The following is a 12661-nucleotide window of genomic DNA, read 5'->3' on the forward strand; positions in this document are numbered from 1 at the left end:
CTCGGGGCTGGCGGGGGCGGGCTGAGGCTCCTCCCCGGCCCCAGAGCTCGGCCTCTTCCGGGCTGGAGGGAAGCAGGCGCCGCGGGACCGACTTCGGTCCCGGCTCCTTTCGCGGGCACAGGCAGACCGGCTCCTCCTGCGCACCGCGGGGCCGCCCCCCTCCATCCCTCGGGCGCCGGGCCAGAGCGGTCAGGTCCGGGCCGGCGACGCCAGGCCTCTGGAGCGGGGAAACGCCTCCAGGGGCGCGGGGGGCAACGGCGGCACCATCGCTAGACAGGTGGGGGGAGGGCAGGCTCCTCTCTGCCGCCCGCGAGCGAGGCCTCCTGAAGGGAACAGCCTCCTGCTTCCCAACCGCCAGCCAACCGGAAACCTGCCCCCCCAGTCCCAAACGTCATTTCCGTCCTTTAACCAACCACTAAAAAGAAAAGATACAGAAGAGCGAAGTGATCCCGCGGCGCTCGTGTTCCCATTGGCTGCCTTGTGGCTAGCTGCGCTCTGATTGGGTAGCATATTTACTAGTTGGGCAAAGGACGTTAAGCGCTGTTGGTCGCGCCACAGTGTAGTGACAGGAGGACGGGTGCCGTGAAGGGCCAGGCGGGAGGGAGATGGCGGCCACCCTAGTGGTTTCATCCCGGGGTTGGGGGAGGCTCCAGCAGATCCTGGCAGCTGGTCAAGGAGCCAGCGCCTCCTGCTCTGGTGAGAGGCCTCGGGGGCGGGAGGGCCTGTACGTGCAGCACCTGGGCTGCTGTCCGCGCTCTCTCTGCGGCTTGGGAGCCCCGGCTCCGCCGGCCGGGCCGCAGCCTCGGCAGGGCGGGCGCAATTCTCCCGCCCCCAGTTTCCACCCTCCACGTGACGCGGCCGCAGAGCGCCGACCCCTCTGGGATGGCAACGCCGCGGACGGGGGGCGCGCCCCGGTGGGCTCTGGGGTGTCTCTCCTTTGAAGCCTCGGGGAGTGTCCCCCGGAGCAGGCGTGCGAGGGTGGCCTCGGGGTGTCACCGCCCCTGCCCTGGTCAAGGGGGGGGGGGGGAGGGAGGGTTCGCCTGCCCACTGATGGAGCTAGAGGTTGGTGTTTGCAGGATCCCTGCTGCCAGTAGGTCTCCTGCCTACTTCAGAAATGTTACTGTGAACGCACCTGCAAGACTATTTTAAAATAGGGAAACAAAGAGCAGGGGAAGACGTTGAGAGTTCAGTGAAGGGTCCTCCCGACCCTGTGCCTAATCTCTTAGTGGAAAAACTTCTACAATCGACCCACTTTCCCCCTTGGAAGATGCACAACTTTCAATTTAGGCAGGACATTGTTTTTTTGTTTTGTTTTGAGCCAGTATTTGTAAAGTGATTTAACAGTAACTTTTATTTTGTTCTGGCAACAGTGTTGTGGAGAAGGGGATATAGTTCACAGCAGGAACAGGTGTCCCACAATGAGGATCTGGTAAGAAGGCTTTAACTTGACATATTTTGTAGTTGACTAAGCTTGCAGTGCTGAGAAAAATAGCTCTTGAAAGTATGAGTTTAATCATGGAGGAATTCTGTGCCAAAAAATAAAAAGTTCTGCATATTTTTATTTGTCAAAATAACATAATATAATCATGCCAGTTTCAATTTTAGTAATTTATTTCAAAATACCTGTCTACAAGTATGTCTGTAACAATACAGACAACAACAAAGATTCAGGAAATGCTTTTTGACAAATAGATTCCTTAGTAGGCATATTAATATATAAATTCGAGTAATAAGTTTCTGCATTGTAGTTTAAATGAATTATTTCCTGCACCCCTCAGAAGGAGTGGAAAGGCTTGGGGGAATCAGGGGTAATGGAGGAGCTGAGGAAGAGGGAAGTAATTGCTGGGAAGAAGCCTGGAGGTGAACCTGGAGGGTTGTTGGGTGTGGGTGTGAGAAGTATGGAACAGTCTGCTTTTGGGGTGGGGGGATTGTTAGGGAGTCTCCCCCATGCAGACCCTAGCATCTCCCCCATGCAGACCCCACATCTCCCTGGTCCCCATGTGTCCCTGCACCCCCTCACTCAGCCACCCCTCCTCCTCCCCTTGCCTTAATATAGTCACATTCATCCCTCCATTATGTAAATCCTAGAGGAGCATCCTTCAAGCAAGGAAGGGAACCAGGAAACATACTGCTTCCACCTACTGAATTCTAGCAGTTGTCATGGTGGTGCTACATAGAACCAACTAAAAGCCATTTCTTTTATAAAGTGGGGAGGAGGGAAGAGTTACAATTTTCTATCTTTTTAATATCTGGGAGATGCTCAATACGAAGATGATGAGGTCCATACATACAAGTAAAAAAGTGCCGAGACAAGATCAGTATCTCTACATTTAACTGGGGCTATTAAGCGATTAAAAAATTAATCACGAATTATTGTGCTGTTAAGCAATAATAGAATACCATTTATTTAAATATTTTGGATGTTTTCTACATTTTCAAATATATTGATTTCAATAAACGCAGAATACAAAGTGTACAGTGCTCGCTTCATATTTATTTTTATTACAAATATTTGCATTGTAAATAACAAAAAGTATTTTTCAATTAACCCAATGCCATTACTGTAGTACAATCTCTTTATCATGAAAGATCTTACAAATATAGAAATATGTACAAAAAAATTACTGCATTTAAAAATAAAACAGTGTAAAACTTTAGAGCCTATAAGTCCACTCAGTCCTAGTTCTTGTTCAGCCAATTGCTAAGACAAACAAGTTTGTGTACGTTTACGGGTGATAACGCTGCCCACTTCTTATTTATAATGTCACCAGAAAGACCTTGTAAATAAGACATGTAGTAAAGATTCATGTCCCTTCATGCTTCAACCACCATTCCAGGGGACATGTGTCCATGCTGATGACAGGTTCTGCATGATCACAATCCAAAGCAGTGCAGACCAGTGCATGTTCATTTTCATCATCTGAGTCAGATGCCACCAGCAGAAGGTTCACTTTCTTTTTTGGTGGTTCGGGTTCTGTAGATTCCGCAGCAGAGTGTTGCTCTTTTAAGACTTCTGAAAGCATGCTCCACATCTCGTCCCTCTCAGATTCTGGAAGGGGATTCAGATTCTTAAGTCTTGGGTTGAGTGCTGTAGCTATCTTTAGAAATGTCACGTTAGTACCTTCTTTACATTTTGTCAGATCTGCAGTGAAAGTGTTCTTAAAATGAACAACATGTGCTGAGTTTGAGTAGCAGCCATGTTAGTCTGTATCTGCAAAAAGAAAAAGAGGACTTGTGGCACCTTAGAGACTAACCAATTTATTTGAGCATAAGCTTTCATGAGCTACAGCTCACTTCATCGGATGCATTCAGTGGAAAATACAGTGGGGAGATTTATATACACAGAGAACATGAAACAATGGGTGTTACCATACACATCGTACTGAGAGTCTGTTTGGCAATTCTTCAACAAAAAAACTTCAAAGACTCCAACGAAAGACTGCTGAATTGGAATTAATTTGCAAACTGGATACAATTAACTTAGGCTTGAATAGAGACTGGGAGTGGATGGGTCATTACACAAAGTAAAACTATTTCCCCATGTTCATTCCTCCCCCTCCCGCTGTTCCTCAGACGTTCCTGTTAACTGCTGAAAATGGCCCACCTTGATTATAACTCCAAAAGGTCCCCGTCTCCCCCCCCACTGGTAATAGGTCACCTTACCTGATCACTCTTGTTACACCCACTGTTTCATATTCTCTGTGTATATAAATCTCCCCACTGTATTTTCCACTGAATGCATCCAATGAAGTGAGCTGTAGCTCATGAAAGCTTATGCTCAAATAAATTTGTTAGTCTCTAATGTGCCACAAGTCCTCCTTTTCAACATGTGCTGAGTCATCATCCAAGACTACTGTAATATGAAATATATGGCAGAATGCGGGTAAAATAGAGCTGGAGACATGCAATTCTCCTCCCCCAGAGAGTTCAGTCACAAATTTAATTAATGCATTATTTTTTTAACAAGCGTCATCTGCATGGAAGCATGTTCTCTGGAATGGTGGCCGAAGCATGGCTGTTTAGCATATCTGGCACGTAAATACCTTGCAATGCTGACTACAAAAGTCCTATGTGAATGCCTGTTCTCACTTTCTGGTGACATTGTAAATAAGAAGTGGGCAGCGTTATCTCCTGTAAATATAAACAAACTTGTTTGTCTTAGCAATTGGCTGAACGAGAAGTAGGACTGAGTGGGCTTGTAGGCGCTAAAGTTTTACCTTGTTTTATTTTGAGTGCAGTTATGTAACAAAAAAAAATCTACATTTGTAAGTTGCACTTTCACGATAAAGAGATTGCACTACAGCACTTGTATGAGGCGAACTGAAAAACTAATTTTTACAGTGCAAATATTTGTATTAAAAATAATATAAAGTGAGCACTGTACACTTTGTGTTCTGTTTAATTGAAATCAATATATTTGAAAGGTTAGAAAAACATCCAATTTAATAAATTTCAATTGGTAGTCTATTGTTTAACAATGCAAATAAAGCTGCGATTAATCATGACTAATTTTTTAAATTGCGATTAATTTTTTTGAGTTAATGGCATGAGTTAACTTTGATTAATCAACGCCCTACTTTTAACCTACGGCAGCTTGGGAAGCCAAGGTCTGGGTTTGCAATATGAAACCACTTCTAATGACATGTGCTATTGCTAAGTCTTAAAATCAGGCTTCATTTCAATTTTCCAGAACGTTTTTATTTGTGTTCCAAAGAAATCAAGAAGTAGAATAATAAACTACTACTTATTTCAGCCAATTCAAATGGAAAACCCCTATAAGGATCCTCCTAAAAGATGTGTCTTGTGTGGAATAAATGTAGACTACAAGAATGTACAGGTGAGATTCTTTACCATATGAATTTGTGCAGTGATTGTCTCAGGCAATTGTTTGGTCAATTTTATTTGTGGGGAAGCTGCTATTTAGGCAGGAGGAACCAGGGGAAAATGGGACTAGAAGGATTCAATTCTAGAAATGAAGGGTATGAAGTTGGGGGAGAATGTGAGCACTGCTCCCCACTAGCTTGTTCTCTTTGTACTAGCTGGAGGAAATGCTGCGCCTGCAGAAGCAGAGCTAAATTGACAGTCAATTTCACTTCCTTGCTTCCAGTGGCACTGCTGGGGGGAGTATTTGGGGCACAGGTATGATTTTATGGTATGCAAAACTAGACTGATGCTGTAGGGCTCTCCACAAGGGGCAGTTGGTTAGGACAGTGATCAGCTGAACTATCATTTGCTTTATGAGTGACTAGAAGAATGAAATCTGATGTACAGAATAGTTTGGGCCTCCTATCCTTACTAGAGGAGACACTCACAACAGGGTTGTGTGGGTGAAGCATGACATTCAGAAGAGTGAAGAGCTTAATGTACTAGCTTGTAGGGGAAGTTAGTATTCATTTGGCTGCTAATATTAGTATGTAAAAAACTTACTTTCTTGAGGAAAATTTCAGTTTTGCAAAAGGGCACAGCTGAAAAATTGTTGCCTCTTTGAGACACTTAGGGCTCTGACTTTCAGAAGTGCTGAGCACTCACGACTGGAACGGAGATTAATGGGAGTACTCTGAAAAATCATGCCATAGGATTCTCAAACTGGACCTCCAAAGCTAGTAGATACTTTTGGCCTTAATGCGTGACTCAGTTCCTGATGTGTAAAGTGCAGATGATAGTAACCATAGGAGGTGAGGGGCTAATTAATTTCTTAATATTTGTAAAGAAGTAAGATGAGCTCCACAGAAAAGGTGATCATATTTAGAACATTAATATACATGGTTTTTAAATTCTGGTTTAAAAGCCAGCAAGTTATTCTTGTGATAAGTTCTTTAAGGCAAATAACGTCCTATGCCATAACATAGGGTGCATACAATAGTGTGAAATACCACTTTTTTAAAAAAATTAGTGTTTAAAGTTACTGGTTTGCAAGACTATTTATTAAGCTTTTTGCTTCTTCAATAGCTTCTATCCCAGTTTGTTTCTCCATATACTGGTCGCATTTATGGCAGACATATAACAGGTATGTAAGCTGTAGTCTAATGTCAATTTAACAAGTAATCTTTGTTTATCTTATTACAAGTGTTGACTTAAGGCTAATATTAAAATTTAGCATTTTGAATTTAACCATCATAGTGGTAAGAATTACTGTCCACTGTGAAACCACTGAGTAATGTGATATAACTGGGTATTTTCATGATTAGGAATTCAAACATTTGAATTGTACGCTTTCTACATACTAATAGTTTCTGTAATCTGATTTATCTATTTTCTAGTAAGGTTTTTTTTAAAAAAAAAGTCCCAAGGGAATCCCTAATAACCAACCTCCATCTATTATTTGGATACCTGAAATAAGATGCTAAAAACCTGTCTTTACAGGCTTGTGTGGGAAGAAACAGAAAGAGATTTCAAAAGCCATTAAAAGAGCTCATGTAATTGGTAAGCATAGCTGTAAACTAGTTTTTGTAGACAAAATTATTTTTTTATTTAAACACTTAACACCAGTATTAATTTCTTGCAGGATTTATGCCAGTTGTGTACAAGGATCCAACATTTCTTAATGACCCAAAAATTTGTGATATCAGGCATCCGGAGTAAGTTATGTAAATTGTGCATAAAACAATAAAGTTATTTATAATGTTTATATACTCATTACTATCAGAACCTTTACATCTGTAACAAAATACTAACAATTTTAGAACGGATGCTCCGGTCAGTTATACTCTTACCCAAAATGCTTGGCATTCCTCTACATAACTGCCAGAAAGAAGTTGTGACATATTACACACTATAACAAATAACAGAACTGAGCACTCATTAAGAGAGAAAGTTCTCCATGTTTGCAATAGAGAACTTAAAACCTGTAGGAAACGTCTCAAAACACTTGTGTGCTGTTTTCCTGCATTATAATCTCATTTTAAAATGCAGCAGGACCCTACTCCATACCTTTCTGAGTTTGAAGTAAGGGAAAACATGGAGTTAAACTTGCTCATCATAGGAGCAATTTGCAAGTAAAACCCAAGATATAAATGGTCAGAATGCAAGAGAGCAAGTGATTAGAGTAAGACAGAGCAACCTTTGCTGTTAACATAACATTGTAGCAGACCCAGATACCAAGCTGCTTTGGCACTGTCTATTTCAGCTGCTGCTGAGCAAATCTTAAATGTGGTGGTAGCCTCCTTCAGCAATAGCTTAGCAATAAGTACATATCATCACTTAAAAAGGCAAGGTACAGCACATCTCAACCCTGACAGTTGCAGCAGCTCTTCAGTTTTCAATGTCTGTACTCTACTACTATTCTTCCTACTGTGAGCCCTGAGAGAAAGGGAATGCAGAGTGAGGGAATGTAATCTGGACTCTGCTCTATATTTTTCCAAATAAGATACCTGCATTTTAAAAAACTGTTGTACATGTAAAAATTTTTACAAAAGGATACTTAAATACATTAGTTTAGCCCTACTGTCAATTGATGGAACATAGTAAATGTGTTGGCAGCAGTTTTTTGGTGCAGCAGTAGTCACCCTGAGGAAAATCCTACACCTGGCCCAAAAGGATTAAAAAGTTGGCGATTGTGGATATTCATTAGTGTCTTTAAGTTTCTCCAAAGTTTCCTCCTCTGTTTCAGTACCACTCATTGTAAGCTTTCCTTCTTGGTCTCTGTTGTCTTGGTCCCCTTTAAGTAACTTATGGTGAAGTTGCAATGAGCGTGATTTCTTGAATGGTTTTCGTCCAGCTGTGGTCACGCTAGCTTTACGCTTGGTTATGTGCCTTGTTCCAGCTTCAGGAAAGTCACTGTCTTCTTGCATTAGAGTCAGTTTGTCCATGACATTTATTTTGTGGTCTGTGTTACAGCAGTGTTTAGAAATCTGCCTGCCTTTTAAGGAAACAATGCAGGTCTGAAGTCCAGAATTTGGGAAAAATGTTTGTAAAGCTTGACAAAGGAAAACATTCTCCTTTGGTTCATCTGAAACACACTTGTTCTCTCCTAAATAATAGAAAAAATAAGAATTTCAAACTAGCCTTTTCTAGTATTCCCATCATTAGTGTTCAGTCGCCTTTTTGTTTGAAAGTTTTGGAGTGGCTTAATGTGCAGAATAGTCCTTTTAATTTCTATACATTACCAGCATAGACCTCTCTATACAATACATTGTATAGAGAGGTCTATGCTGGTAATGTATAGAAATTAAAATTGGACTATTATAGAAATTAAAATTGGAATTATGTTCATATACATAAATTAACTTACTATGATTAGCAAACTTTCTCCTTTCAAGAAAAGGTATTAAGTTTCTCTTTTGACTGGTAGTTAGAAAGTGATGGTGGCTAAACACAAATATCCAAACTGTTTTCAGACTCCATTTGCAAAAAATTCAGTGGCTAGCAAATGTTATTTTTTGATACACTGAGAATAATAAGTGCTAGTAATGAGTGGCATTTCATATGTAGTTTAATATCTAGTGGCAAACTTCCAAAATTGCAACTGTAGAGATTACTCACTAATGTAGACTCTAGAATTAATTCCATATTTTAGGGTTTTTAGACCAGACTGAATTTAGTGGGATAAGCAGAGCTGAAATTTCATGTCTTATGGATTCCTCCTAGTTATATTAAGTATTTTTACATGTTCAGTTTTGTCACATAACTCATATTTCCATGGAGAGGCTTGATTATCTTTCTGCATTACCTGAAGTTTGTGTTGGCTCCTTTTTTCTTTTTATTTCTTGTTTTAGTTGGTCCACTTCTGCTAGGAGTTTCTCTACTGATCGTTCGCTGCCCTCTACTTTAGAACATATCTTCTGCAAGAGAAGTCAATTCTACTGAACATTCAATTGTAGTCATTAAGTCAGTCTTATATTGGATTTATTTATTTAAGTGTTCCAGATAAATTTCAAGGCATCCTTAAAAAAAAAAAGTTAACACATTGTACAATGTCTTTTTTTAAAAAAAGAAAAGGTCCAATACTACTAAACAAAACATACAAAGCAACATTGTGGGTATAGTGAACGGTAAAATTACTGAATCAGCAACTACCTGGAAAACACTTAAAAAATCTTGTAGTCCATTCCACCTATAATCCTAGAAGGTTTGCTACAGTATATTCTAGTATTTTATGCAGTCTACTTTTAAACTCAAGAAATGGGACTTCATCTGTTTTCCTTTGGAGGCAAGTTTACTTTCTCCCATCAGGGTTACTCAAAATACCACTTGAAATTTCCCATGTTTTCCTTTGTTTAATTTCATGTTACTACTCCTAGTTCCATCACTTTTAACAACTGAATTCACTTGGTTTTAAAAACATGAACCTAACATTGATTTGTGGCACTCCGCAGGCCTACAGGTAGTACTTCTGTCCAAGTAACTTCAAATGACTATTTCAAGAAAGTGAGGTATTGTATCATGTGCTTTACTGAAGTCCGTAAAAGTTACATGAATGGTGTTCCTTCTTTAACCATTTTTCATCTCAATTTAAAAGGACAGCCAAGTTTCTCTCTAATCCTGTGTATATAGTGCTTAAGATTCAGTTGTTTCTTTTGTGCTTGGAACTTATCCCCTGGATGCGACTTTAGTTATGGTAAAGTTGTCTTTCTCAATATTTAAAAGAAAATTCTTCCCCTAGCCCCTTCCATTCTGATGTCTAAAATCATGATACTACTTTTAAATTTCCAGCAGCTTAGTAAACTACCTTGTTCCCATCTGACTCTGAGGTGCATACTAATTAGCACCTCTAGATGATTCACATTTAGTTTCTCCTGTTTTTAAAAACAGTATTTATAATCCTTATTACTTCCAAATAGCCATACTATCTACTTATTTTTCTCAAGACCAATTTCCAAAAAGTAATGCAAGAGCTCATTAATTTTAAAAACTGTGATTGCAGGCTCATTACCAGATAAGGAGCCAACTTTCTTTCCTTATATTTGCAAAAGTTATTGGACAAATCCCAGACTTCCATGATTTTGTGTTTGGTATTGCCCAGATAGAAGCTTTGATATGAGTCTGTGCTTAATACAAAAATTCTGACATTTGTTTCTTGTACCATAATCATATTGAGGAACTCCTCTTAGAAGATTGAACACAAAGTTTAACTAAAGCTAGTTGTGCTACAAAAAACTTAATAATTTCTCTAACACAGTAGCCAAAACCCAAGTCTTCCATATAGTCTAGTAGGAGTGACTCATAGTCTGCAGTGCAGTCCAGTGATCCCTGTTTGGGAACACACTTTTCTTGTGGGGAATGGAAAACTACTGTGCTTCTTCATTAGGCTTCAAAGCACTGTTAAGATATCTCCCGTTTCCCTTAGGACTAAGTGCCTGAAAGATCATCTTTGAGCAAGCAAGATATAAATTTATCTGGAATTAGGGAAAAGTCTGAAAACCTTGCTGTAAGCTTCCATTGAATAGTAACGTGAAATCATAAGTATCTTACCTATCGCTCTTTTGCTCATTGGAAAAGATATAAACTGCATCAAAGACACTAGAGCTGCCACTCAATAAATTAATTTATCAGTTAACTTTTCAAATATGGATTTGATGTAATCTTCACAACCACAGGGATTGGAAACTTTAAAAAAAAAAACTATGTTGTACTGAAATTCATAGATTATGCCCAGAAAGTTTCCTAAATAGAATTTCCAGCATTTAGGAGCAGACCCATATGCTAATTTGTGAACTTTTCAAGGGTGTGTCACCTTCAGTCTCACTCCAAGCAGTTCATTCACTGCTCTGTTTCCTCTGAGATGTTAACACTTACGTAACCTGGCAGATTAATGTTTCCACCAGTTTTACTGCTTAATCCAGAATTCCCTTTGGAAAGACAGGTGTGGAAGGCATAGATATTTATGGGGAGGAGAAACTAAAAAAGATTGGGAGCAGAGTAGCAGAGGGCACCCTTCTCATTCCAATCCCTTACAGTAGCCAATGAACCCCTCCCCCGCACAAAAAAAGAGGGTGTTGTAGATATCTAAATTTCTAGCTGCCTGAGGAGGAAGGCCAGTATCCTCAGGTATGACTGACTGACATGGCAGACTCAGGCAGAGCATCCTACTTGGAATAACAGCACCTTGCCCCTTTTCAGCAGATGGAAGGAAGGGACTTGACTTCTTTGGTACTACCCTAGGATTTAGCTGGTTGTCTCTTCTGCAACAGTCCATCTTTTGTATCAGGTACATTTTTCAAGCCCTGCATTGAGATCCCAGCAAATAACTCAAGTTCTCCACTGTTTTGGGTCATTGTTTGTAATCATCCAAGCAGTTAACGGAAATGCTAGATTTTGTATGACTTATGTCAACTGTTTTATACCAAGTCTTTCTTCCACCTCCCTTATATTTGCATATTTCTGCACAAGACACCTTGGATCTAATTCTCAGGTACAATAATGCCACTTTACATTATGTTGGCAGTACAAAAGGACCTTGAAGGGGGAACAAATTATATTTACAGTCACTTTAAGGCTTCTTTGTGCTATGTTAGGTTGCCTTAATGTAAATGAGAATCAGGACCTCCAGTGTGAATATTTGACTTGTTTGCAGTGCTACCTTAACATCTACGATCTGACATGTGCTTTTCTGAAAGTTAATGACCTACCTTCAATTCCTCCTGCAAGGTGGCATACAGTTCATTAATCTTGTGAACCTCTTTTAGTGATCCATCTTCATAAAAAAATTCTGACCTTTGGACACAAAAAGAAGCCCATTATAGAATTAAATTTAACTGTGCATGTGAACTGAGTGATGCTTTTGTCCACTAAAGTCTAACGTAGATGTCTACATCAGCTGTAATTCCTTAAGCATAATGGATTTTCAATGAGGAGCAGTAGTGGACTTTTGGCTTTTACTTTTGTGTTTGATTATGAACTGTAGGTCTCTGGACTCCAGTACACCTTTCACGGGGAGATACTTGTTTCTTAACACTTTTATTAAATAAGGATATTTTGTGATTTTTTTATCCTCTCCTCAGATCCAGAATCTGTGGTAAAAGGATTAGCTAACATATACAAGTCAATAACCGAAATACATCTCTGTACAGTGGTCTATAGCAGAGGTTCTCAGACTAAGGGAAACACAGGCATGCAGCATGGAACATACCAGTGGTTCTACACCTTTTTTTTTTTTCCAGGTAGCGCAGGGCTTCTAGTTGCTGCTGCTTGTGCCACTGACAGTAGCCTTAGCTGTTAGGATTGGACTGCAGTTCTGGGTGTCCCCAACAGAAGCAGCTGCAGGGCCTACTGACTCCCGCACAGAGGCTGCTCCCTTCATGTGCAGAGCAGGAATGCTGCACTCTATGTGGACAGGTGAAGCATGGGGGACTGGAGGCAGCTTGATAGCAACAGGGATCTGTTCATTTCATTCTCATGCAGTAGTGAGCTAAGTGTGGGGGCAAGAGGCTGCAAGCCAGGAGAATGTGTGCCCCTTTTCTCCAGCCAACTGCACTCTCTCCCCTGCTTATATGGGGTCAAGGTCTCAGGCAGCCAGACAAGAACAGTCTTCTGGAGAGGGAGCTGGGAGAAGTCAGGGACAACATACTGGGGAAGGAGAGAATAGTCAGAATTGAACCTATTTCAGGAATAGGCCAAGTAGGGGAAGGAACAGCTCAGTGGTTTGAGCATTGGCCTGCTGAACCCAGGGTTGTGAGTTCAATCCTTGAGGCGGCCATTTAGGATCTGGGGCAAAAATAAGGGA

At 40.6% G+C, this 12661-nt stretch overlaps 3 protein-coding genes across 9 annotated transcripts in view; 1 reads left to right on the forward strand and 2 right to left on the reverse strand.

Annotated features, from left to right (window-relative positions):
* The window catches only part of HELQ (helicase, POLQ like), a 34441-nt gene extending 34038 nt beyond the window's left edge, over window positions 1-403 (reverse strand). For 3 of the 4 annotated variants that reach the window (XM_073340541.1, XM_073340537.1, XM_073340542.1), the window contains exon 1: window positions 1-403. In XM_073340541.1, coding sequence (XP_073196642.1) covers window positions 1-165 — 165 coding nt within the window. In that variant the 5' untranslated portion in view covers window positions 166-403. The other variant, XM_073340538.1, reaches the window with a different exon arrangement.
* On the forward strand, window positions 305-6628 carry MRPS18C (mitochondrial ribosomal protein S18C). 3 transcript variants are annotated; one of them, XM_073340551.2, is made up of 6 exons: window positions 414-696; window positions 1371-1429; window positions 4691-4837; window positions 5950-6007; window positions 6364-6423; window positions 6506-6628. In XM_073340551.2, the coding sequence occupies exons 1-6, from the start codon at window positions 606-608 to the stop codon at window positions 6580-6582; spliced, it is 492 nt and encodes a 163-aa protein (XP_073196652.1). In that variant the 5' UTR covers window positions 414-605; the 3' UTR covers window positions 6583-6628. The 3 variants fall into 3 exon arrangements, with proteins under 3 accessions (XP_073196653.1, XP_073196652.1, XP_073196654.1); XM_073340553.2 differs by having other exon boundaries at window positions 533-696; window positions 4754-4837; XM_073340552.2 differs by lacking the exon at window positions 6364-6423 and having other exon boundaries at window positions 305-696.
* Window positions 6445-12661, reverse strand: part of ABRAXAS1 (abraxas 1, BRCA1 A complex subunit) — a 23047-nt gene continuing 16830 nt past the window's right edge. For both annotated transcript variants that reach the window (XM_073340547.2, XM_073340548.1), the window contains exons 7-9: window positions 11568-11652; window positions 8669-8780; window positions 6445-7969 (exon numbers count right to left, since the gene is read on the reverse strand). In XM_073340547.2, coding sequence (XP_073196648.1) covers window positions 7539-7969; window positions 8669-8780; window positions 11568-11652 — 628 coding nt within the window. In that variant the 3' untranslated portion in view covers window positions 6445-7538. The remainder of the gene's footprint in view (window positions 7970-8668; window positions 8781-11567; window positions 11653-12661) is intronic.

The sequence above is a fragment of the Lepidochelys kempii genome, chromosome 4, assembly GCF_965140285.1.
Source record: "Lepidochelys kempii isolate rLepKem1 chromosome 4, rLepKem1.hap1, whole genome shotgun sequence".
NCBI classification, from domain to species: domain Eukaryota; kingdom Metazoa; phylum Chordata; order Testudines; family Cheloniidae; genus Lepidochelys; species Lepidochelys kempii.